The following is a 25635-nucleotide window of genomic DNA, read 5'->3' as shown; positions in this document are numbered from 1 at the left end:
TTGGGTGCTTGTGACTGTTTACCTGCCTCCAATCCGTGCTTCTCCTGAGCTACTCAGCACTGTACCAGTCAAAAAAGGGAAAAGGGAGTTTAAATTTTCATTTAAAACCACTCGACATTTCACACCAGATCCTAAATTACTATAATATACTTTGCTCCTATATCAGAAACGCTAACTCTGAAAAATGGAAGACAGGATTCATATTAGCAAATATAATTTAGTATATACATTAACGTTAAAGGGGAGAGATATATAAATATAATATATATATATATATATATATATATATATACACATACACACACACACACACACACACACATACACACATATATATATAAGTTGATGACTCCACCATTAATATGGACAAAAAATTAACATTTCTATTTACATCACTTTCTTCCTCACACCCCCAAAAATCTTTAATCTTGGAAGAAAGTTTAAAATGAACTTAGCTAACTGAACTATAATAAGATGGCAAAAAACAATATACCTCGCGTATATTTCAGTATGTGAAAAAGCAGCCTTGTTCCTTTATTCAGTTACAAAGAATTTAATCTAAAGCACTGTGATGATAGCTTCATTAATCTCTCCAAAAACAAACAAACTGCTCTTCGGCTCAATCATTCCCCACCTTAGTGTAACCTATACTAAGAAGGGCTCAGCCAGACAACAACGGACAGGCTCCACGGCCTGAGCTTTCCCAGATGATTTACACAGGCCAGAATGACAAGCTGAAAGGCATGACTCATCTTGAAATTAAACGATTACAACTAAGTCCTAAAGGACAACTTTCACATTCTTAAGTATCTTTCTCTCTTAAAACTTTAACAACAAGAAACTGAACAGTATTAAATATAGCACCTACTCATTTTCCACATCTCTCTGCTCTCCCGTGCCAAATTTTAACATAAATGGGTAGAATTAAATGTAGCCGATAGCTTACCTAACATAATTATATGTTGTGTTTTACACTGTTTCAAAACGGATACATTAAAATAATCCAGTCTTGGCTCTGACCCACTAAAGTCAATAAAGGTTATTAAGGCCAACTGCCATGTAAATGCACTGCTATCCCAGCACGAGGACCTGTCAAGGCAGGAAATGCAATTCAAAACATTCAAAACGATCAGGATCTACCCTTGTCTTCTAGAAAAAAAAAAAAGCAATGAAAAAAGAAGGAGGAAATTTCTCTCCCGTACAAAAATCATCCGTACTTCTGAAAATGTTTACTCTGGAAAGTATTCTAGAATATTCTATTGAATTATACCAAATTGACCTTTTTTTTTAAGGTCAAAAGGAAATGAATAAATGTCATCAATTTAGAGGACATCACACCTAGCATTCTTTTCTGTATCACTGTGAATTCAATAGTGTTAAAACATTTTTATAGGTAAAATAAATGTCAGTTTTGCAAAGTGCGATACCAGACCCTAAGAGACAAATGGCCTATCCGTTGAATCTCTGGCTACAGCAAGACTTCCTCACCTCACAGGAGAGTTCGGCTTTTCATATTTTTTTTTACCCAGAAAGCAAAGCCTGTACAGTTTCCTTTCAAATGGTAACTGTCTCTTATCCTGAACAGTCTCCCCATAATACGCTAATCTTGGATGTGGGGTGGTGGGCTGGTTTTAAAAAAGAATAAAACACAAATACAAATATTTAAATAGTGTTAGTGTCATAGTACCTTCCTGAAGAGCAAAATGAGAGGAAAGACTAGGCTAACTTCCTAGGTTGTAAGAAAGGGTTCTGGGGGGCTTCCCTGGTGGCGCAGTGGTTAAGACTCCGCCTGCCAGTGCAGGGGACACGGGTTCGAGCCCTGGTCCGGGAAGATCCCACATGCCACGGAGCAGCTAAGCCTGTGCCCCACAACTACTGAGCCTGTGCTCTAGAGTCCGCAAGCCACAACTACTGAAGCCCGTGCGCCACAACTACTGAAGCCTGTGCGCCTAGAGCCCGTGCTCCGCAACAAGAGAAGCCACCGCAATGAGAAGCCCTCACACCACAATGAAGAGTGGCCCCCGCTCACCGCAACCAGAGAAAGCCTGTGTGCAGCAACGAAGACCCAACACAGCCAAAAATGGATAAATAAATTTAAAAAAAAAAGAAAAAGAAAAAAGAAAGGGTTCTGGTACTCTGGGCTTAATGGCTCAAAACTTCATGAGGTAATATTCAGGGAAAATGTGATATTTTATCAGAATGTCATTCAAATATAAGGTTTAACATTTACATCACAAGAGCATGCCCAGAGTAAAACTATCCTCGGGGAGGGAAACGTTAAGAATAAACAGTGTGATAAAAAAACGTTGCTTGCTGGAACAGGGGATTGGCAGTGGAGGCTAGGGACGTTTTAGAGACAGCTGATTAAACTTTTTAAAATATGTGACTGGTTATGACATGTGAAGCAATTACCATTAATGGAAGAAATGTGATTTCAAAGCTCATTTTCCGTTCTTCTTTTATATCCTACCTGAGACTACTCCTTTCCAACCACAAAGGAAAAAAATGAACACAAAGACAGAGAGGAATTACAACACAAGTCTCTTCCCTGGTATGAGGGCTGTCAAAGGTTGCTTTAATCACAAGCAAAAGGTGAAAAGTAATGTACATATTGCCCGAGGTTTTTTGTTTTATTTTCTCGCCAAAGGAGATCAATGCTATGTTGCAGAACAGACAAAATACATTAATTAGAGAAATCTTTCCACAACACACATGTGATTTTTACAATTCAAAACAGCATAACGATAAAGAAGAATCATTTGTCTAAAAGGATCATCATTTTGAGTCGTATATTCCCTGGAAGCAAAGTGAGTACATTCAGAAAGGCTGTTTGGCTTAGTCTAATTCTATAGAATCCAAATGTGCACCAAACACTGCACTTTTTATGTTAAATTGCTGTTGAATTTGTTAACCCACAACTGATTTCCTGTGTTATGGAATCTTGGAGATTACAGCTAACTTGAAGCAACAGGGATAATTCTGGACAGTTAATGGTGCATTTGTCTGCATTTTCCTGAAAGGCTTAGCATCTGGGGGCGTCAAACTGGTAGCTCAACATTGCCCCCTACTGCTCACAACTGAAAAAATATGAGGTGGGCTGGTACAAAGTAGGAATTTAACCAGCCAGTGCCAATTCCACCCAGAACACACAAATACCAGATGGCACTGCACTAACAGCCACAGAACCGTAGACCTGCCCAATGATTATCCTCTTCTGTCTCTTCCAATAGCAAAAGTAAATTCTTATGAGTTTGCTAAAAGTCGTTTAAAAAAAGGCTTGAAGCTGAAATTTAATTTAGAAGTGCCATTCCTTTTATCTTGGCCCAAACCTTCACTCTGCTGATAACGATCATTCTGAGACTTGCTGAGACACAGAGGCCATTGATTTCACTCAGAACACTTAGTAATGCCACACCAACTGCAAGGAAACTCGCTCTGGAGAATTCCCAAGACTGTTCTTCTTTTTAGTATTTTTACACGAGAGTTATAAAGGGAGACAGTCGATCTAATGTGCCATCACCGCCAAATTTAAAAATATATAAATAACTGAACAGTTTAAGTGAATTCTTAATGAACATCGCTGGTAAGCTCACAAAACCAAAGATTTCACTTAAAAAAAAAAAAAAAGCCCTTGAACAAAAGCAATACAAAAACATTCAAAAAAAATCAGTGAGTTTCCTTCTTATTTTGCCAACTCTAATTGTTTAGTTGTTAGAGTTTGCCAGCTCTAATTCAAAGAATTGTCAAATTACAATCCCAAAGTCAAACTGATGCCTTAGTGTCAAGGTTCAGCAAGTAAAGAAGTTCTAACTCAGATGCAAACAAAACCAGAATTACACAGTGAAAAAGAAATTCCCTAAAAGTGAAGCTGCCTTATGTATACATCCCATAAAAATGGAGCATACTCCACACAGGCTAATTTTAGGAACAGAACTAACTGAGGAAATTTCAGCATGAACTTTTCATTACCTCCAAACCCAGTTTTACAATGCTCCATTTTGCACTGATTCAAGTCTTTGGAGAAATCCATTTTTGTGATACCATTAGTACACTAAAAGGATGACAACTTTCCTCCCCCCGACATATATTCATGAAAAGGCATGGTTTAAAGATTTAAGGAAATGTCTGAAAAGCAGAGACTTCTGGACTCTGACCCAGACTTTCGAACTGGGGCCCCTTCAGGGTTGTGACTTGATATTTTCATTATTATAAAATAGGGATTAGCAATAACTACCCGTTTTTGCAAATCAGTTCACTGTTTCTAGCACATCTCAAAGTCTGTGCAGTGGTACTCTCTCAAGAGGTCAGCAGGCTTTTATCACTTTTCCACTACATTCCATACCTGACGATTTGGAGGTAGAACAGTGAGGTGATACATGGCATGACCCTATAGCCAGTCTTCCTGAGTTCTCATCCCAGCTCCCCAACTTAGTTGTATGACCTTGAGGAAGGCAGGTAAACCTTTTGTGCTTCAGTCTCCTCACGTGTAAAATGGGAGAAAAAATACCTACTTTATGGGGTTGTCATAGAAGTTAAATAAAATAGTGTCTGGTACTTAATAAGTATCACATAAGTATTTGCTATTATTACTATTATTTTAATTTAGACTTATTCCAAGTGGCCTCAACTTGCCTTCTAGCTACATTTCCTACGACACATCCCCTGAATCCCGTGCTCTGATCACACTGTACTTCCCCACTCCTGATCTTGTTTTTACAGTTCCTGGGGCCTAATGATCCTCTCTGAATGCCTTATCCGACCCTACTTCTCCCCACCCAAGGTGCCCAAAAGCCACATCTGCTGTTTCACAACTGTCCCAGCTCCAGTGCTCCGAATTTAATACTCCGGCCTCTGGATGGTGATTTTTTTTTTAAATCTCTATTACAGGATTTCATTTTAGCTAATGCAACACCTGGCAATATTCATGCTTCTCTCCTTGTTAAACGGAATGTAGTGGTTAAGAGCACAAGCTACAAAGCCAGGCTGCCTGGGTTTCAGTCTCGCTCTGCCACTTACTCCATGACCTTGGGCGAGGCACTTAATTTCTCTAGGGCTTGGTTTTCATGTCTATAAATTAAGGTTCATAACAGTTTCTGCAACTCACAGGACTGCTGTAAGAACTTTAAAAGTTAATATAGGGGGCTTCCCTGGTGGCGCAGTGGTTGAGAGTCCGCCTGCCGATGCAGGGGACACAGGTTCGTGCCCCGGTCTGGGAAGATCCCACATGCCGCGGAGCGGCTGGGCCCGGGAGCCATGGCCGCTGAGCCTGCGCGTCCGGAGCCTGTGCTCTGCAACGGGAGAGGCCACAACAGTGAGAGGCCCGCGTACCGCAAAAAAAAAAAAAGAAAAAAGGAAAAAAAAAGTTAATATAGGGAAAACTCTTAGAATAGTGCCTGGTGCATATAAAAATGCAAATGAAGTTTAGGAGTTGTACTGTTCTCATCGTCGCTTCCCCGTGTATGTCTAACACGGTGCCTTACATGTCGGAAACGCTCAATAAAGGTTCACTGCACGGAACTAAGCTTGTACCGACAAAATCCCTGGCTGTTCCCACTACCTTCCCAAGAGTAACCTAACTCACTAATTTAGAGATTTTTGTCTTTATTTATTTTTTAATTAACGTATAGTTGATTTACAATGTTGTGTTAGTTTCAGGTGCACAGCGAAGCGATTCAGTTATACGTATATATATAAATCTAGGGCCCCCCTGGTGGCGCAGTGGTTAAGAATCTGCCTGCCAATGCAGGGGACACGGGTTCGAGCCCTGGTCCGGGAATATCCCACATGCCACGGAGCAACTAAGCCCGTGCGCCACAACTACTGAGCCTGCGCTCTAGAGCCCGTGAGCCACAACTACTGAAGCCCATGCGCCCAGAGCCCGTGCTCTGCAACAAGAGAAGCCACCGCAATGAGACGCCCGCGCACTGCAACGAAGAGTAGCCACTGCTCACCGCAACGAGAGCCCGCGTGCAACAACAAAGACCCAACGCAGCCAAAAATAAATAAAAGAAAAGAAAAAATAAATCTATTCTTTTTCAGATTCTTTTCCATTATAGATTATTATAAGATATTGAATATAGTTCCCTGTGCTACACAGGTCTTTGTTGTTTATTTTACTTATAGTAGCATGTATCTGTTAATCCCCAACTCCTCATTTATCCAGCCCCGCCTCCCCTTCCCCTTTGGGAACCTGAAGTTTGTTTTCTATGTCTGTAAGTCTACTTCTGTTTTGTAAATAAGTTCATTTGTATCATTTTTTTTAGATTCCACATATAAGCGATATCATATGATACTTGTCTTTCTCTTGCCTTTACCCATGCAAATTAGGCAGCCGAGGATTGCCGGAGCACAACATCCCAGGAAATCCGGTCCCAGATACTTACCAGGCCTTCCATCTTCTTCCACAGCTCTTCCAGCTGAGTCATAGGTTGACACCACCAATCGGTGCACCTTTTGTACCGATTGCCTTGAAACCAAAACTGTCTCAGCCACTCAAACTCGACCTGGGGATCATAAAGACAAGACTGTGGTTATAATGCCACCATGATGGACAATCAAGGACAGTAAACTTCGTCACTCAGTTCTCCTCCAGTAACTTCACAGCCATAGGGTGAGAAAAGGTGAGAAAAGCTCAGCCTAACCAGTTCCCAATATAACTTGGAGTCTCCTGAGCCTTTTTGCAAGTCAGGAAGAGAGTAGTCTTAAAGCTTACTGAAGACTTCCCTGGTGGCTCAGTGGTTGAGAGTCCGCCTGCCTGTGCGGGGTACACGGGTTCGTGCCCCGGTCCGGGAGGATCCCACATGCCGCAGAGCGGCTGGGCCCGTGAGCCATGGCCGCTGAGCCTGCACATCTGGAGCCTGTGCTCCGCAACGGGAGAGGCCACAACAGTGAGAGGCCCGTGTACCGCAAAAAAAAAAAAAAAAAAAGCTTACTGAGACAACCCAGGTTGTTGGTTGGTTCATCACTCGGACATGAGGAAACTATAAGTCAATCAACAACAGATCCTGAGATCCTAAAGTTTACAGCAGCCTGCACTGTGTAGGATGGGAAAGATATAATCAAACAAAGTATGTTTTCATTAAATATCTTTCTTAAAGACCTAGTATTAAGAGCAAAACACAGCCACATATTAGAAGATATCAATTTTAAGTTTCTTAGATCTAAAATAAACAAAGAATTTACCCATGGGCCAGGAGGGGCTGGTGGTAACATCAACTCAGATAACTTGAACAATATAAAGTTAATTACGGTGGCATAAAACCTACGGAGCCATTTAAATTGTCGCTTTCAGTTCAGTCAGGGCAAATGACAATAGGTAAAAAGAACAGTAAAGACGCTACTAATTTATTTTCCTTCCTATGAACCTAGTATGGTAAACTTCAAATATTTGCCTCCTTAGCATCATTCTATCCTAGCCAAACCCCATTATTCATTTGATAATCCATTCCCTTCCCCAGTCTCAGTCCATGTGGTCTGGGTAAAGCTCCAGCTCTTATACCAGGAGTGGAATGTGCAACCCAATCTGAGCCAATCAGCCCACCACACTTCTCCTAGTCACATAACTGGGTTTGGGGGAAACAGGCATATGTTCAATCAGAGTAAGTCTTGAGACTGTCAGAAGATACAGGAAGAGGATTCTTCAAACATTTTGCAGAATGGGAAGAATGGGGGCAACACGGTAGGAAGCAGCTGCAAGATGAACAGTTAAAAACCGGGTCCTGGTGGCATCAACTGACCCTTGATCAAGCTATTCCTGAAGCCCTTTTTGCTTAACTAATTCGGGTTGAGTTTTCTGCTTCCTGCAATTGAAATAATCCCAATATGTGTAGGTGAGAGGCTGAGTAAAGCTTTGAAAGAATAAGAAATTTTTTCCTATTTTCTTTCACTCATCTCCAACTTGAAAATCAAATTTTACAATCAAAGTACAACTTCATTCATCCCAAAGCTCTTTCTATCTCTGTTGTCTCAAGAAATGTAGAGCTTTCACAGCTTAATGGTGAGTAAGGTTGGCTTTGCTAAGGTAATCATGTTCCATATACAGGCACAGAGCTATTATAAGCTTCACCTGTTACCACAAAGAATTTTTTTTGTTTTGTTTATCCATATTGAACTTTCATGAGGCAAACAAAAGCAACTTGTGAAGATTTAACATTGGTGAAAATGGCTCAAACAACTAATCTGAGAACACCAAGTCATATGAAAGGGTTTTAGTTTACATTAACTAAATGTTTGTTTGATACGTAGAACTGATTTCAGTTAAAGCTGTTTAAACAAAAAAAAAAAAAAGAGGAATGTAGACAATATTCAGACAATAGTTGTTAAACCTTATCTGCAGTATTAAAAGACAGTGGTTAACAGAGGTAAACTTAACTGCTTTGAAAGGAAAATGAATACAAATGTAGTTCAACTTCTCTTTAGATGCAGGTTTAACAACATAATTTGTTACAAGAAAAAAAGAGTTCTTTTTAATAGATTTCACATAAAATTTATTCACACTATAGGAACAACCTGTCAGCAAAGCATCAAGCCCTATGTTTGGGAGAGCTGAAAGGGTTTTTCTATCTTTGGGCTGGTTTTTTCCATTATAAGAACAGAACATATAAACCTTGGCAACCATGATATCCCAGGAAGCAAAATAATTATCATATGTAATTAGTTCATTCTGCCTTTAAAGGTACAATAGAGTCTGGATTTCAGTAAATGAAAACTCAGAAGCAAGGAGAGGGGCATACCTGGAAACATTGCTGTTGGACAAGAGAGCAAAGAAAGACCCTGTCCATTTTAGCAAATAATGACTTTATCTTCCTCCTTAGATGCCCAACTGTCTTTTGAAGCAGACAGTGTCATGGTTAAGAATAAGGGTTCTGGAGTCAGTTCAGATCTGGGCTCCACTACTGAATAGTTCTGTCATCTGTAAAATAAGGATAATTACATAATCACCACATAGGTTTGTGGTGAGGATTAAGTGGGTTAATAATGAACAGCCGACCATATGCCAGGCACTTGGTAGATACTAAGAAAACAGACCAAATGAGGCCACAAGGCCCACCGCTTACTGTCCTCAAGAATCTCACAATCTTATGAAATCTTCTGAGCAAGAGAAGTTTCAACAATCATGTCAATTCATGCTCACCCCCGTTCCACGGAGGCCAGTCAGAAAAGTTCAACCCTGAAGCTTATTCCCAACAGAGTTTTTTTTTCAGGGGTGGAAGTACTGCCCATGAGATACAATCTTTGTGGGCATCAAACCCATTGGCATGTATTTTAATCAACTCCATAACCTGACTTTTTCACTTCGATGTTGTGGGCAAAAAATATTACAGGATATTCATCCAATGCCACCCTCACCAGTGCTAACACTGCCAAGAGAAGCAGTTGCCTCCCTCCTTAAAATTAATTAAGGAAGCAAAAAATATTTCCAGCTGCTTGATTCAGTTTGGGTTACCAAAAAAAAAAAGGTGTGCACCCCTCCACCCCAGACTCTGGGGATGAGGAAGGAAAGCTGCAGCCACAGGGTGGATGCTGCATGAAAACCAAAGGGTCAGGATTCAGAACAGAACAGAAGCTTTATTACTTCAAGGCTAAAAAGAATCACAGTCTCACCATATTGACTGACTGATAACGTGCTAGCCATGACAGGAGGAGGGTCTTCATCCCTTCTCCAGAGTGCAGTCCCTCCTGGGAGGCTCACAGCTTCCGGAACTCTCTTGAGGTGCTCTCGGGGTTCATGATGCTTTTAAAACAAACTCCCAGGTTTCAGACATACACTTAATGGAAATTCACTATTATTCAATCTTTGGTGCAGTGACAATGCAAAGATACCTAATGCCCACAGGTATCAGAAGGCACACTGACAGCCTAGGGAACTTGCAGGATCTTGAAGGGCCTTCTGAATCATCAAAGAAAAATGAACACACATTCACGATAGTGTTAGTTACATAGCTGGGACCCAGAGAAACATCTCTAGAACCTTCCTATTTCACCTGCACCTGCCTTCTCCATGGAATAGTCAAAAAGAAAAAGGTCAGGGCTTCCCTGGTGGCACAGTGGTTGAGAGTCTGCCTGCCAATGCAGGGGACACGGGTTCGAGCCCTGGTCTGGGGGGATCCCGCACGCCGCGAAGCAACTGGGCCCGTGAGCCACAATTGCTGAGCCTGCGCGTCTGGAGCCTGTGCTCCTCAACAGGGGAGGCCGCGATAGTGAGAAGCCTGCACACTGCGATGAAGGGTGGCCCCCGCTTGCCACAACTAGAGAAAGCCCTCGCACAGAAACGAAGACCCAACGCAGCCATAAATTAATTAATTAAAAAGAAAAAGGTCAATCAAGAAAAGCTTTTCTCCTAGAAATGTCTAGAAAAAGTCTGAAGGGGAAGCACAAACAGAATCCACCCACCTACCTGAACCTTAGTCACTGGACACTTAGGCATTGGGGAGCAAAGTCTGTAAGATTCCAAAACCGTACTTCTGAGTCACCACAGCACTGTAGAGTTGGAAATCATTTCCAACACTCTTACAGGTAAGCAGATGACACCTACTTCTGCCAAGTTAGTTTGGGTTCTTGATTTGGTCCCAGGTCAGCTTATGCATTTCCCTCTTAAGGTACTCAGTTCCAATCTCCAAAGTCCCCAAATTGTTTAGCTAGAAACTATCTAAGACAAGGAAAACCAACCACTTCTAAACCGACACAGCCCAAAAGACTGCAGACATGAAACCAAGGGCTTCATCCTATAATTAGTCCAGCAAAGGCACGTGGCCTTTAAGAAAGAGGAAAGCAAACAGTAAGAACCGTGGAAAGGATTATAGACATTTGTGCTCTCATTCAACAACAGAACGCAGAAGAGCGTGAGCACGCCAACTTGCATGGCCACAGGAGAGTATCTGATGATGTGTCCTGACATATGGAACTCATTCTGAAAGCAAGAAGATGACCTTGAAGAATCAAAGACTGGGGGATTAGAGAAGACTGGCACACACGTTACTCAGATTCGAGACCTCTCTATTCAAGTCGAGGAGCAGCTCGTAAGATAAGTAAATATCTCTTTAAAGATATTACATGGCACTGTGGGAACATTGTTCTCCTCGGCTCAAACCCCCTCAACGGCTTGCTATTACCCTGAGTAAAAAGGAAAGCCCTTGTCCTTAGAGACACCGCCAACGACTGATACAATCTGCGGTCCCCCATCCCCTCACACCACCTCCGTGACCTCATCTCCTGTAACTAACAGCCTCACTCCCACCACTCACAGCGGACCGTCCCTGAACTAGTCCACGAACACCAGGCATTCTCCCACCCGCACGGCCCTTGCAGTGGTGTCTCCCTCGGCCTGAAATGCTGTTCCCCAGAAAACCACATGGCTCTCTTCCTCAACCTTGGACAAAGGACATCTTGTCAGCGGGAGTGTTCTCTGCTTCTCTCAATCTCCATTACCTTGCCCTGTTTGGTTCTTCCTGTACCACTTATCAACTTCTAACATACTATGTAATAAACGGATGTAGTGTGTTTATTATTTATTGTCATCTCCCTGCACTAGAATGTCTATTTTATTTCCCAACATATCCGAAAGCACCCAGAAAGAGTGCCTCGCGCATGCTCAGCAATTATTTACTGAGATGATTGAGAACATTTTTGTATTCTAATTCTCCACCAATCCTTCTAATTATATCCAAAAAAGTCTTTGATTGATGATAATCTTCAAAGATTCTCTACCACTTGGTAATCTCTTTTTGACTTTCATTTCAATGGGTTTTTTTTTTGGGGGGGGGAGTATTATTTACCCACCATAAAATTCACCCATTTTCAGTGTAGAATTCAATGACTTTTAGAATGTACAGGAAGTTGCGCACTAATCTTCCTTCTTAACGTGAAGAATAGAGACTGTAGGCTCCAAACCTTCTCCGGCCAAAAGCATCTGCTGGAATAGTATAACATTGCTGTTTTCACAGGCTAGAGTTTTCTGGTTACTTTTTCTTTTGGATAGTGATACCAGCTTTCCACTTAAAAGTGGTAATATAAAGCTTCCTTTTTAAAAACTTTTATTTACATAAATAATGAGTTGATTCTTTTAAAAGTATTGAAGAGATAACAATATATGTAGTCCAAAGACAGAGTAAAAATTGAAAACGTATTAATGAAACTAACAAAGTTTTTGAAACACTGACTCATGGGATCCAGACATGCTGGTCCCACAGACTGCAAAATCGCTACTAATTTCCTGAACAAAAGGCAAGGCTCCTAAGGGTCCACCTGCTCCAAGGATCCACCTTCAGTTTCCATCAGTCCTTGCTGGAAGATTATCCTTCATGGGTCTCTTGTTTGTGTTTCTACATATCTTGCCCTTTGCTTCACACTCTCATTGCAAGGATGTCTTTATAGTGAACACGCTTGGAAGATAGAGTTTCTCCCTCCAGAAGAAAGGGTAGGATTGCTAACAGACTTGGAGGATAAAGACGTGTCTTGATCTGGAGCAAACGACAGACATGCCTACTGCCCATCACGGAAGAGTCAGGTTACCTCAGGTCAGGCTCCTCTTCTAGAACACAACCCCTCCAAGTGCACATGCTATCTAGCCCACTGTGCGTTACCCGGTGGAAACAGAGGCTTGGAGAACTGGCACAAAAATGCTCATGCCCTGGCTACTCCTATTGTAAGTAATGAACCATCCCTTGTCTCTTATACTCATAGCAAACTGTGGCCGAATAACTTGTTAGCTAGCAAGTAGGAGAGAATCTTCACAGTTCTTGAAAGTCCTTACCTCGTTGTGGATTTCTTCTCCGTGTTTCAAAACCACTGGCTCCAAGGATTTCAAAGAGACCTCACCATTGTCCGCCTCATCACGGATATTCTGCAGGGCCAACTGGCAGCGCTGTAAGATGTAATCCAAGGTCCCCGTTGAGCACTGCAGAGATAGAACCGGCCACCGAGATGGTAAGCAAACTCCAAGGTTACCATCCCTCTCTTCCTAGGACGTCTGTCCCCTTCCCGGACCTGTCGCCCTCACAGGTCAGCCTATGCTCCTCAACTTAAGAATGACTCTAGTAGCTTTCTCCTTGGGCTCTGTGCTGCCAGCTTGGCCATCACCTGGGTCACTCATCTTGCTGCTTTTAATGACATGGGCTTCATACCTCCAAAGAGTAGGCTCCTGAAGGCTAAAGCCCTGTTTCAAAATGTATATACTATACATATACTGCAGCACCTAGAACTGAGTCTTAAATATAAAAGAAACTTAGTAAGTAGTTATTGGAGGAATAACTAATTAACCAAGAAGTCAAGAACACTGACTTTATCGCAAGTGCCCTGCACCTAACAATGGGGAAAAAATAGTAACCAGACTGTAGAACTGGTTCAAAAGTACACAAAATAGAACAGCAATGGGGAAAAAAATGAAGTTATAAACACAGGGCAAAGAACTCATTTTCCTTTTCTGCGAAAAGCATACGCTAGGCAGTTGCAAGTCTGCCTTGGCAGAATAGATTCTTCAAATAATGGAGAATATGTGGTTCATACCCTCAAGGCGTGTTGAAAGGCATAACTTAGTGCCTGGGTATCAGCAAAGGCACAGATAACTAGTCCATCCCTCTCTAAGTCTGTGGGAGCAAAACAGAGGTCAAATGGACAAACTCCCTCTTTGAATGAGCATATGTCAGAAAAGAAGAGGATGCAGGTGGAGTGTGCATCCGTTTGTTTTGATAATGACACGATTTCCTACAATGAGAAAACGCCAGCTGTAAATATCCTTTAGACCCAATGAGGGAAATGTCTCCCCGGAGTATTTTTATTTTAATATTTACAATTTAAATGGATCCCTTCGAAATAACCTTGAAGGCTAATCCCCTGGTACAAAATTTCTTTGCACGGTTACTGCCACTTGATACAATGTGACCTGGGCATGCCTGGGGGAAAAAAATGAAGTTTCTGTGCCAAAAACAGAAGCTTGACTAATATGTATTTTAATATGAAGATCCCGAAGTGTAGGGAGCAGAAGGGCAGTGGCTCCAATTTACTACAAAGAGAAAACAAAAAATGGAAATGAATTACCACTCACTTTTGTCCCACAGACAACCCTACAACATTTTTTTAATGACATTCTGTCTATAAACATACTCTACCTGCACCTTTACTTTCCCAAGTATGGAGTAACCTACATAAGAGGTAATTGATTGAAATGTCATCTACTACAATAAAAGATTAAAAACAACACAAAATTTCCCATCAATAAAAGACCAGTTAAACGAACTCTGGTGGAGCCATGATTGCAACCAAAAAAAAAAAGGAGGGGGGAATATATATATTTTTCCTGGGTGATTAGAGTTCATCTGATGTAAAGAACGTATAATCAGGCCTTGTTTTTTGGGAGCGCATGGGGAGTGGTAACAGTTTTATTGAGATATAAAATTCACATGTCATAAAATTTACCCACTTAAAGCATACAATTCAACGTCTTTTAGTATATTCATGAGTTGTGCAACCATCACTACAGTTAACTTTAGAACATTTTTATCACTCCAGAAAGAAACGCTGTACCTTTACCAGTCACCCCCTCCCATTTCTACCAGCCTTCCCAGCCCTAGGCAACCACAAATCTACTTTATGGATCTACAGATTTGACTGGTCTACTCTGGATATTACATATAAACGAAATCATACAATATGTGGTCCTTTGTGACTGGCTTCTTTCACTTAGTATATTTTCAAGGTTCATCCATGTTGTCCATGTGTCAGCACCCTGTTCCTGTTTATTGCCAAATAATCATTCAACTGTACAGATACGCTGCCTTTTGTTTCTCCATTCGTTAGGTGATGAACATTTGGGCTGTTTCCACTTTTTGGCTATTATGAATTAAGCTACTGTGAACATTCATGTACGAGTTTTCACTTCTCTTGGGTGTGTACACTAGGCATGGAATTGCTGGGCAATAAGGTAACTCTGAATTTAACCTTCTGAAGAAGTGCCAGACCGTTTTCCAAAGTGGCTGCGCCATTTTACATTCCCTCCAGCAATGTATGAGGCTTCCAATTTCTGCACATCCTCACCAACACCTGTTACTGTGATTCTGATTATACCTATTCCAGCGGGTGTGCAGTGGTATGTCATTGTGGTTTTGATTTGCATTTCCCCAACGACTAATGATGGTGAGCATCTTTTCATGTGTTTATCGGCCGCTTGTATATCTCGTCTGGACACATGTCTATTCATATCCTTTATCTGTTTAAAAAGTTGGATTAGTTATATTTTTAATCATTGAGCTGTAAGAGTTCTTTATATAAATATAAATATGGGCCCCTTGTGAGATGTATGATATGCAAATATTTTCTCCCATTCTCTCTTTTCACGGTTGTGATGGTACCCTTTGACGCATAAGGTTTTTAACTTTGATAAAGTCCAATTCACCTATTTTTTTCTTTGATGGCTTATGCTGTTGTATCATATCTTAAAAAAAATTCCCTACTCTAAGAATTGCATATTGATAAGTAATTATCATCAAGGTTTACTAAAATAAAACAAAACAAAAAGTGCAGAATAGGGGCTTCCCTGGTGGTGCAGTGGTTGAGAGTCCGCCTGCCGATGCAGGGGACGCGGGTTCGTGCCCCGGTCTGGGAAGATCCCACATGCCGCGGAGCGGCTGGGCCCGTGAGCCATGGCCGCTGAGCCTGTGCGTCCGGAGCCTGTGCTCCGCAACTGGAGAGGACACAACAGTGAGAGGCCCGCGTACCGCAAAAAAAAAAAAAAAAGTACAGAATAGTGTGTAGACTACCATTTATATAAGAAATTTTAAAAATTACATATGTGCTTGCTTATATATGTATTAAGTATCACTGAAAGGATAACAAAAATCTGATAACACTGGTTGCCTCTGGGGAAGAGGAGCTGGCTGGTGTGAGGAGAAATAGGTTTTAACTGTACACTCTTAGGTACTTTTTGAGTTTTGAACCATTTGCGTAACTACCTATTCAAAATATAATTATACATAGAATTTAAATTTTAAAAAAACATATATTCTGTGTTGCATCCTAAGAACATTCTGTCACAACCAGAAAGAAACTAAAATCAAATAAAGGTCGAGAGTCATCAGACATACTCTAGTCACATTTTTGCAACTAAAAACTGAATAGATTTCTTCTCTGATTAGCTAAAATGAATTTCAGAACAACATTTCCTTAAGACAATCTGTTTCCTACATATTGTGAATAGGCAGAAAATAGCGAATCATTTTGTTTGGCACAGAAAAGATGTCTAATTTAATACTGTATGAAGGAAAGGACATTTGTAGAACAAGTGAGAGCTATAAAGTTGCATGGACTTTTTCCTCTCTGTATTGAGGGAAACCATAACGTTAACTATAGTGTTGGAGAAAAAAATCTTTTCCCTCTTCTATTACTGAGAACAATAAGATGAAATTAAAAGTTGTAAATAAGATAAAAACATAATCCTGCCATATTCTATTTAAAATAAATTATTTTTTTTTGCATGTAATTCTTCATCCACACACAGCTGTAATGAATATATACATATCAATGTACATGCTACTTTTCACTGTTTGTACATAAGTATTCAAGACTACCATGGTCAATGCTGCTTCATGAGGTGACATTAACAATTTAATTAGCAAGTCGCATAATATAAAGGCATTAAGGTTCTGTCCAACTTTTCACTACTGTTAATCATACCAGACAAATATCTTTTTATATATACTTCCTTTGAATTATTTCCTAGGTTTGATTCCCCAAAACAGTGTTATGAGATCAAAGATATGAATATTTTTATGGGGCTTTACACATATCCCCATATAGCTTTCCAAAAAATATACTAATTAGAGAAACTACCAGTAGTGTATGAATGTACAGTTTCACTGTAACTTTACCAGCACTGAATTTTCGATTGGGTAGAAATAAAAAGTTACCCTTAAAATGATGATTTTTTAAAAAAAATTCCTTTTAACTTTAGAGCCTGTATACACAGGATCATGTAAAACAGAGTCAGCAAACCTTTTCTTAAAAAGGTCAGATAGTAGATATTTTAGGCTTGCAGGCCATAAGGTCTGTGTTCAACTACTCAGCTCTGCCATGGTAGCTCCAAAGCAGCCATAAACAGTACGTAAATAAGTAAGCGTGGCTGTGTTCCAATAAAACTTTATCTACAAAAAGAGCTGGCTGGCCCAAAAGGCATAGAACTTGCTGACCCTGATCTATAATATAGAAAGCAGGAAAGTCACATCATTCACATTATGTATGTCTAATCAGTAAAGTATCATAAGCTTGAAATGAAGTAGAGATAATATAAAAGATACAGATTTGGGATTATATTATTATTATTATCACTATGCATATCCACCTCTTTTTTAAAAATTAATTAACGCTCAAAATTTTGCCTAAAAATTAGAAGATACAAATACAGCTATGACTAAAGCAGAGAAAGCTAAGCCTCAGGATATTTTGAAAGCACTGCTACTTTAGTTAAGATGGTCCACTTGGAAAAAAAGGAAATAAGGCCAGAGGGGTACTTTTCAAACTGCATTCTGAATGTGTGTATTTATCATAGGAGGTGGAGAAGGAAAGGTTTCCTGATCTCTCACAAGTTTTAGTCCCAAATTTACATTTGTCTGCTGGACCTCTCCTCTTGGCAGCTCTGACTCAGCCTGTTCAAAACTGAACTACTGTCTTCCCCTCGTGTCTTAGATCCCTATTTCTACTTATGGTAATGTCATCTCCAAATCACCCAAGCTTGAAACCTCAGAGTCACCCAAAAGCCCAGCGTATGACAAGCATCCAATAAAGAGTTACCTGGTTAGTGTGTTCATTCATTCACTCATTCATTCATTTGTTCATCCATTCATCCACTCACTCATTCATTCTTACATTCCTCCCTCCACTTCAATCAGTTGCCAAGTCTGTCACTATGTCTCCTACATTAGTCAAGGGAATTTCTTCTTTTTTCCTGTTGCCATGACCTTAATTCAGACCAACAGGTTTAATTGATGTCTCTATCATTTTCATCTTCTTAAAGACACCTCCAATATGTCACTACTGCGATAAATAAATCATCAATAACCCCCAGCTGAACCAACTTAAGTTAAAACACACCTAACCTGATATCCAAGATCTTTCACAATCCAGTCATTCAGGGATCAGCCTTTATCTGCCAGCACTCCCTTTCTGGCATCCTGGGATTCAGTCAAAGTTGAGCCACTCAATACTCCCTTTGTATCCCCATCCCATTCCGATCACAAGATTTCCACCTAATGGGATGAGGACTCTTAAATGTCTTAAAATGTCCTAAAATCCCCTAATCCCTACGTGTTCAAGTCTTACATGTCATGTCACTCGTGAAGCCTTATGCTGTTTGCTACTCTCTATTCTGCACTCTACCCGTGCACAAGTGTCTAAAAGAATACCTTGAACACTGGGAATTTCAACGAAAGTTTGCAGAATGGATGAAAGAACTAAAATCACTTCCCTTCTTCTGAGTAGTAGCTTTCAGTTAATAGCAACACTTCCAATTAAAGACTCATTGATGACTTAAGTTCTCTTGCTTCATTACATACATTCTAGTGTATAAATGGAGACAGAATAGCATACTCTATACCTGCCACTGTTCTAAAAGACTTACACGTATTCACTCACTTAATCCTCACAAGAACCCTATGAATTAAATATGATTGTTACCCTCATCAAATACACTTTGTGAAACTTCTTATTCATCATTTTGTGCCAACCCTCTGAGCACAGCACTAATTGTCCTGTCCACTCTTGCAGATTGGATTAGGGAAGGTGCAAAGATACACATAAGTAGCCACATACTCAAAAGAATTCTCAGGAGAGTTCTAGCTAGAAAGACAGAGGTCTATATCATCTTGTATTACATAAAAAATGAAGCCTTTTTTGTACAATACAAAGCACGTATTAGATGCTCTATAAATGCTTGCTCACTCTTTTTTGCCTGCCTTCACTCACTCCTTCCTAACAGAACTTACCTTTTTAGGTCTCTAAGATAATTATTTGTGTTTTTATCTATTTAATATTTGTCTCTCAAACTAAAATGGAAGTTCAGCAAAGCTAGCGGCCATACCTGTCATGTTGATGGCTCTCTCTCTCTCATGCCTCTAGTGCTACTGGGCACAGAACAGACACTCAAATATTTAGATGAATGACTGAATAGAAGAGAGAAGAAAGGGAGAAAAGGGGGAAGGAATGCTTGATGGGTTTGCTGGCATCTTGATTTAAACAGACACTCGTGTCCTCTCTGCCACCTAGCAAAATGACCAGTCCATTCGAAAAGCTACCTAAATACCAAAAGACATGACACTGCCTTATAGACTCACACAGTCTCAGGACTGGAAAGGTCTTGTGCTTGTGTTTCCCTGCCACTTTATTGTATCCCGTCTGCCCAACTTTCTCACACTGGTCCCCTTGTGGTACAATGAAAAGGCAAGCTACAAAAGCAAAGCACAGAAGACAAGCTTGGATACGAGGTCAACTTGTAATCCTTTTCATGATCATTCCCCTGCTCTCTGGAACGCTTCTTAACTGAGCACACACAATACTCCAGGGTGACTACTAAAGGCTTCCCTCATCTCTTAAGTTTCCATTCTGAGCTAGTCTAATCAGCTGACTATCAGCCACTGCAAGTGCTGGCAGAATTTAGCAATAAAGTCTGGGTTAGAAACACAACTGGGGAGTTTGGAAATTCCCTGGCACCACTGTAACTTTCTCCTTAATTTACATTCACATGCCCGGAAGCCTGACCCAAAAGTTAAGGGAAATATAAATTCTCAACCATCTGAGCCCAGTCACAGCTAACACATGCACAAGCACACATATCTACTATTTTGTTCTGGCCATCTCCTGCCCTTGACCTTGACAGATACAAACCCCTTAGAAAAATCTCTAACCAGCAACACCTGCCAAGGTGCCCTCTTGCTGGCACCTTTTCCAAGAAACATAACCCCAAAGAAGCAAAATATACTTATCCCAGGCTGTGAACACGCTTTTTAAAACTGGATCCAACACAACTCAAAGCTAAAAAAGCAAGTAAATAGAGGCTAAAGTCTAGTTAGATGGAAGCAATTTTCCCATCAAATATTCTTCCAAAGTTCTGTGACAAATTGCTCATACAACCACTTCTGTCACATCCAATTAAGCCTGAGTCACATTTTTATTTACACTTACCTCTGCCACTCGGTGGGTGGAACTAAACCGAGGTGGTAAACCAGCCAAAACACAGTGTTGGTGGGTGGCATTGAGATCATCTGCAGGAAAAATACCAAAAATTAAAAAAAAGAAAAACACAACACCCAACACACACTTATCAGTCACTGAATACTATTTCACTCAAACACAAAGTAAACAGTAAATCCATCATTCAAGAAGAATGACAAGAACCAAAGAATTAACAATTACCATGTATTCTTTAAACCGTTCTTTGTAAGTAGGATGACATATATATATATATAGTCATATGGTATAAAACCATCAAAAACCATGATACTTGCAATAGTGAAAGGGGATGTTATTAATAATTATTGCAGGACAACAGGCATAAACCAGGACTGTCCTTAGCAAACAGGCTATAGGGTTACCCTACTTATTTGTAGTCTTATGATATCCACTCACCACTATTTATGGGCTGAACTTCTTTCCCTTTCTCATGATACATCTAATTCTACCCATGCCTTTAGAATAAGCCAAATTTTTTTTGTATTATTTGGAGTTGAACATCTTTCGTCTGAAAATCTGCCTCTTTCCTTCCCCAGTCAAAGTATCAATTTTGCCCTAACAATTTTCCAGGCAGCAAACCAACCAACTCAGCATGTTGCAAAAGCTTTGGCTCTCAGAACAGAATTCAAGCCTACAGATTCACGACCCAAGAATGGAGAAGGTGGTGAATTCATCAGCTGAAGAATATGCCTAAAACCACACGCAGTGGGAGAAAAACCAATGGCCAAGTTGTTGCGTATTCTAAGAAATGATGCCACATGTGAGGCAAAATCTGTAACACCTCTCCTTAGGACATCACGTCCTCTGTTACAAAGAAGAGAACCAAACTGTCCCCAGCAACACATGATTTCCTATGTAAGCAACAGAGGCTTCTTAGCAAGATACTGAGAAAGACAATGACTTAAACTAGGAAGCAAAGACCACCACACCCCCTACATGTCAGCAAAAACAACCTATAAAATTACCTCTAAACAGAAGAAAGGAAATGCAAAATGCCAACTGCAGGACTCCTGCTTATGGACATTATGGAGTAACCATGACAAGGTTTACCTTCTTACCCTAAAAAATTATAAAACAGACCAAAAATAGGAAACAAAGGTTTCTGACACTGGAAAACAGTGACCCCAAAGATAGGAGAAATAAAATAGGTGAGCCTTAGTTTACTAGCTAGACACAGTTTCAAAGTCACAGAGTAGGGATGGGGATATCAGAACTCAGAGTTTTCAGTTTTCTCTCTTGCTGAGTTGTGAAGACAGAGACTACAGTTTAGGAAGGCCAAGGCAGCAAGGATTTGTAAGGCAGAATACTGGAACAGAAGAACCCGCACAGGGAGAGACTAAGCGGACATCTACAGAAGGGTTCCTTCAAGTCTTTGGCTACGTATTCATCTGTGCATGTGTGGATGAAAACTTCCCACAGGCAGGAAAATAAGTTCCAGAAAGCTATAGACTAGAAAAATCTCAGACCTCACATAGGGCCAGGAATACGCTGTGTTCTCAGCAGCCAGAATGGTTCCTACTACCTGAGACAATAGAGTCTTTAGAAAAGCATAATCTTAGTAGTAGGGTTAAATAAGTACTATATTAAAGGCTGCCCCAGATCCACTTAAAAGCTTAAAAGCAAGCCTCAAAAGAATCTAACTTAGGGCTTCCCTGGTGGCGCAGTGGTTGAGAGTCGGCCTGCCAACGCAGGGGACACGGGTTCGTGCCCCGGTCTGGGAGGATCCCACATGCCGCAGAGTGGCTGGGCCCGTGGGCCATGGCCGTTGGGCCTGCGCATCTGGAGCCTGTGCTCCGCGGCGGGAGAGGCTGCAGTGGTGAGAGGCCCATGTACCGCAAAGAAAAAAAGAATCTAACTTATTCCAAATAATTTAATTACTCACTAGAGCAAAGTCCAACACTACTTAAAAGAATATAACAAAATCAGGCGGGACTTCCCTGGTGGTGCAGTGGTTGAGAATCCACCTGCCAATGCAGGGGACACGGGTATGAGCCCTGGTCCGGGAAGATCCCACATGCCGCAGAGCAACTAAGCCCATGTGCCACAACTACTGAGGCTGTGCTCTAGAGCCCACGAGACACAACTACTGAGCCCACGAGCCACAACTACTGAAGCCCGCATGCCTAGAGCCCGTGCTCCACAACAAAGAGTAGAAGCCACCGCAGTGAGAAGCCCACACACCGCAACGAAGAGTAACCCCCGCTCACCGCAACTAAAGTCCGTGTGCAGCAACTAAGACCCAATGCAGCCATAAATAAATAAAAACTTTAAAAAATAAAATAAATAAAGTAAAATAAAAATCACCTATGGCTCTCAGTACCCATAGGTTCAAAAAAAAAAACCAATAAAAACAAAATCAGGCACCAATAAATAAAATTTGCCATATCCAGCATTCAACCAAAAAGTAGCAGAGAGAAATAAAAGATATATGATATATATGATACACAAGATAATATCTTTCTTTTTTTATGTATATATCTTTCATATATATATAATATGAAGCTTCTAAAGATGAAAAATATAGTAAATGAAATAAAAATCACATTGAAGAGATTAACAGCACTTTAGACACTGCAGAAGAAAAGATAAGTGAAGTAGAATACACAGGAACAGAAACAACCCAAAATGAAGCACACAGAGGAAAAACACTATAAAAAACTGAAAGAGCATCCATGCCCTATGAGACAATATTAAGCATTTTAACATAAATGTAATTTGAGTCTCAGAGGAGGGAGAATGACAGAAAAAAAAATTTTTTTTTAATGATGACCAAAGAGAAAAACAAGAGCAAAGAACAAGGGCAACAAATAGAAAACATTAACAAATAAGATAGATATTAACCTAACTATATCAGTAATCACTTTAAATGTCAATGGCCTATGTATACTAATTAAAAGGCAGAGATGGTCAGAGTAGATGAAAAAAACAAGACCCAACTATATATTGTCTATAAGAAACTCACTTTAAATATGAAGACACATATAGATTAAAAGTAAAGGGATGGAAAAAGATATATCATGGAAACACTAATCAAAAACAAAGCTGGCATACCTATATGAATTTCAGACAGAGCAAAAGCAAGAAAAATTATCAGGGACATAGCAGGGCATTACGTAATGATAAAGGGGTAATTCTCCAAGAAGAGGTAACAATCCTTAACGTATATCTGTCTTATAATAAAGCAACAAAGTATGTGAGGCAAGAACTAATAGAACAGCAAGAAGAAACAGACATATCCACTATTATAGTTAGAGACTTCAACATCCCCTAAAAGAAGTGAATAGATCCATCAGCAGAAAATTAGTAAGGACATAGTGGAACCCAAGAGTACCATCAATCAACTTAATTGACATCTGTAGGTGACTTCATCCAACAACCACAGATTATGCAATCTTCTCAAGGTCATGTGAAACATTCATCAAAATAGACTACATTCTTGAACAAGAATCGCACCTTTACAAATTTTTTAAAAATTGAAATCATACAATGTCTGCTCTCAGACCACAAAGAAAGTAAACTAGACATCAGTAACAGAAAGATAGCTGGAAAATTCTAAAATACTTAGAGAATAAAGAACACACTTCCAAATAACACATGGTCAAAGAAGAAATCACAAGAGAAATTTTAAAATACTTTTAACCAAATGAAAATAACAATACAAAATAGCAAAATTTGTGTGATGTGTAAAAGCAGTGCCAAGAGGAAAATCTGTAGCATTAAATGCATGTTAGAAAAGAAGAAAGATCTAAAATCAACAAGCTTCCACCTTAGGAAACAAGAAAAAGTAGAGCAAGTTAAATTTAAAGTAAGCAGAATAAAAGAAATAATAAAAATAAAAGCAGAAATTAATAAAATCAAAAAAAAATCCATAGAGAAAATCACTGAAATAAAGCTGATTCTTTGAAAAGATCAATAAAATCAATAAGCTTCTATGCAGGCAAAAAACAAAAAGGACAGAACACACAAAAAGAGGATATCACTATAGAACCTATGGATGTTAAAAGGAAAATAAAGTAATAACATGAACAGTTCTATGCTCACAAATTTGATAAGCTAGATGAAATGGACCAATTCCTTGAAAGACACAATCTGCCAAAGCTCACACAAATAGAAATAGACAAACTGAATAGGCCTGTAGCTACTAAGGTAACTGAATCAGTAAATAATAGCCTTTCAAAACAGAAACCTCTGGGCCCAAACAGATGCACTGGTGAATTCTACCAAACATTTAGGTAAGAAATAATACCAACTCTTTACAATCTCTTCCAGAAGACTGAAGTGAAGGGAAGACTTCAATAGTCTCTTCAAAAGCGGTGCTGGAACAACTGTACATCTATATGCAAAAAAATACTCAAAATGGATTATAGACCTAAATGTAAAACGTGTACATATAAAACACTTAAGAGGAAATCTAGATGACCTTGAGGGTGACAGTGACTTTCTAGGTGCCACTGAAGGCACAATCCATGAAAGACAAAATTGATAAACCAGACTTCATAAAAATTAAAAACTGTTCTGTGAGAGACACCGTCAGGAGATTAAGAAGACAAGCCTTGGACTCGTACAAAATATCTGCAAAGAACATGTTCGATAAAGAACTGTTATCTAAAATATACAAAGAACTCTTAAAACCCAACAATAAGAAAACAAACAACTCATTAAAAAATGGACAAAAGACCTGAACAAAGAAGATAGACAGATTGTAATCAGCACATGAAAAGATGCCCCACTACCTTTCTCATGGAAGTGTAAATTAAAACAAATACCCACTACACAGCTATTAGAATGGCTAAAATCCGAACACCAACAACATCAAATGCTGGTGAGGATGTGGAGCGACAGGAACTCTCATTCACTGCTGGTGTGTATGCGAAATGGTACAGCCACTTTGGAAGACAGTTTGGCAGTTTCTTTCAAAATTAAACACGCTCTTACCATCAGACCCAGCAACCGCACTGCTTGATATTCACCTAAATGAGCTGAAAATGTGTCCCCACAAAAACCTGGTGACAGCAGGGGAGACGGTGAGCAGCGATCAGATGCAGAATGTTTTAGAGGAAAATAATAGGACCTGCTAATGGATGGGTAAGTGAAGGGACGGAAAGAGTGAAATTAAGAGCGACTTTTGGTATTTTCACAGGAACAACAGATTGAAGATGAGTTAGTCACAAAACATTCGGACACTGTATGAACAAACAACACAAGATGCAATGAAAGGTGAGGATAAAAACAGCAGTCATACATTTGGAGTATTAAAAGCAAATGTAAAGACAAGGAAAGCTAATACAGAGGATCAAAACAGATCCAACCTCTGCTGACTTGGGTTCAGAAGTGTAGCTTATGGCCTGAAGAGGACTGAATGTCCATTCTCTTTCCCAGTTTGCTCTCTCTGAGGATTCTGGTTAAGGACACACCTGAGAATTT

General features: G+C 40.0%; 1 protein-coding gene across 1 annotated transcript in view; it reads right to left on the bottom strand.

Moving 5' to 3' along the window:
- Positions 1 to 25635, bottom strand: part of FTO (FTO alpha-ketoglutarate dependent dioxygenase) — a 375878-nt gene that overhangs the window by 200947 nt on the left and 149296 nt on the right. Inside the window, exons 5-7 of the mRNA XM_065898933.1 lie at positions 20164 to 20243; positions 12752 to 12895; positions 6384 to 6503 (exon numbers count right to left, since the gene is read on the bottom strand). Of these exons, the coding sequence (XP_065755005.1) occupies positions 6384 to 6503; positions 12752 to 12895; positions 20164 to 20243 (344 nt within the window). The remainder of the gene's footprint in view (positions 1 to 6383; positions 6504 to 12751; positions 12896 to 20163; positions 20244 to 25635) is intronic.

The sequence above is a fragment of the Phocoena phocoena genome, chromosome 20, assembly GCF_963924675.1.
Source record: "Phocoena phocoena chromosome 20, mPhoPho1.1, whole genome shotgun sequence".
NCBI classification, from domain to species: Eukaryota; Metazoa; Chordata; class Mammalia; order Artiodactyla; family Phocoenidae; genus Phocoena; species Phocoena phocoena.
The sequence above is the reverse complement of the archived record's forward strand: the minus strand, read 5'-3'. Positions and strand labels throughout refer to the sequence as shown.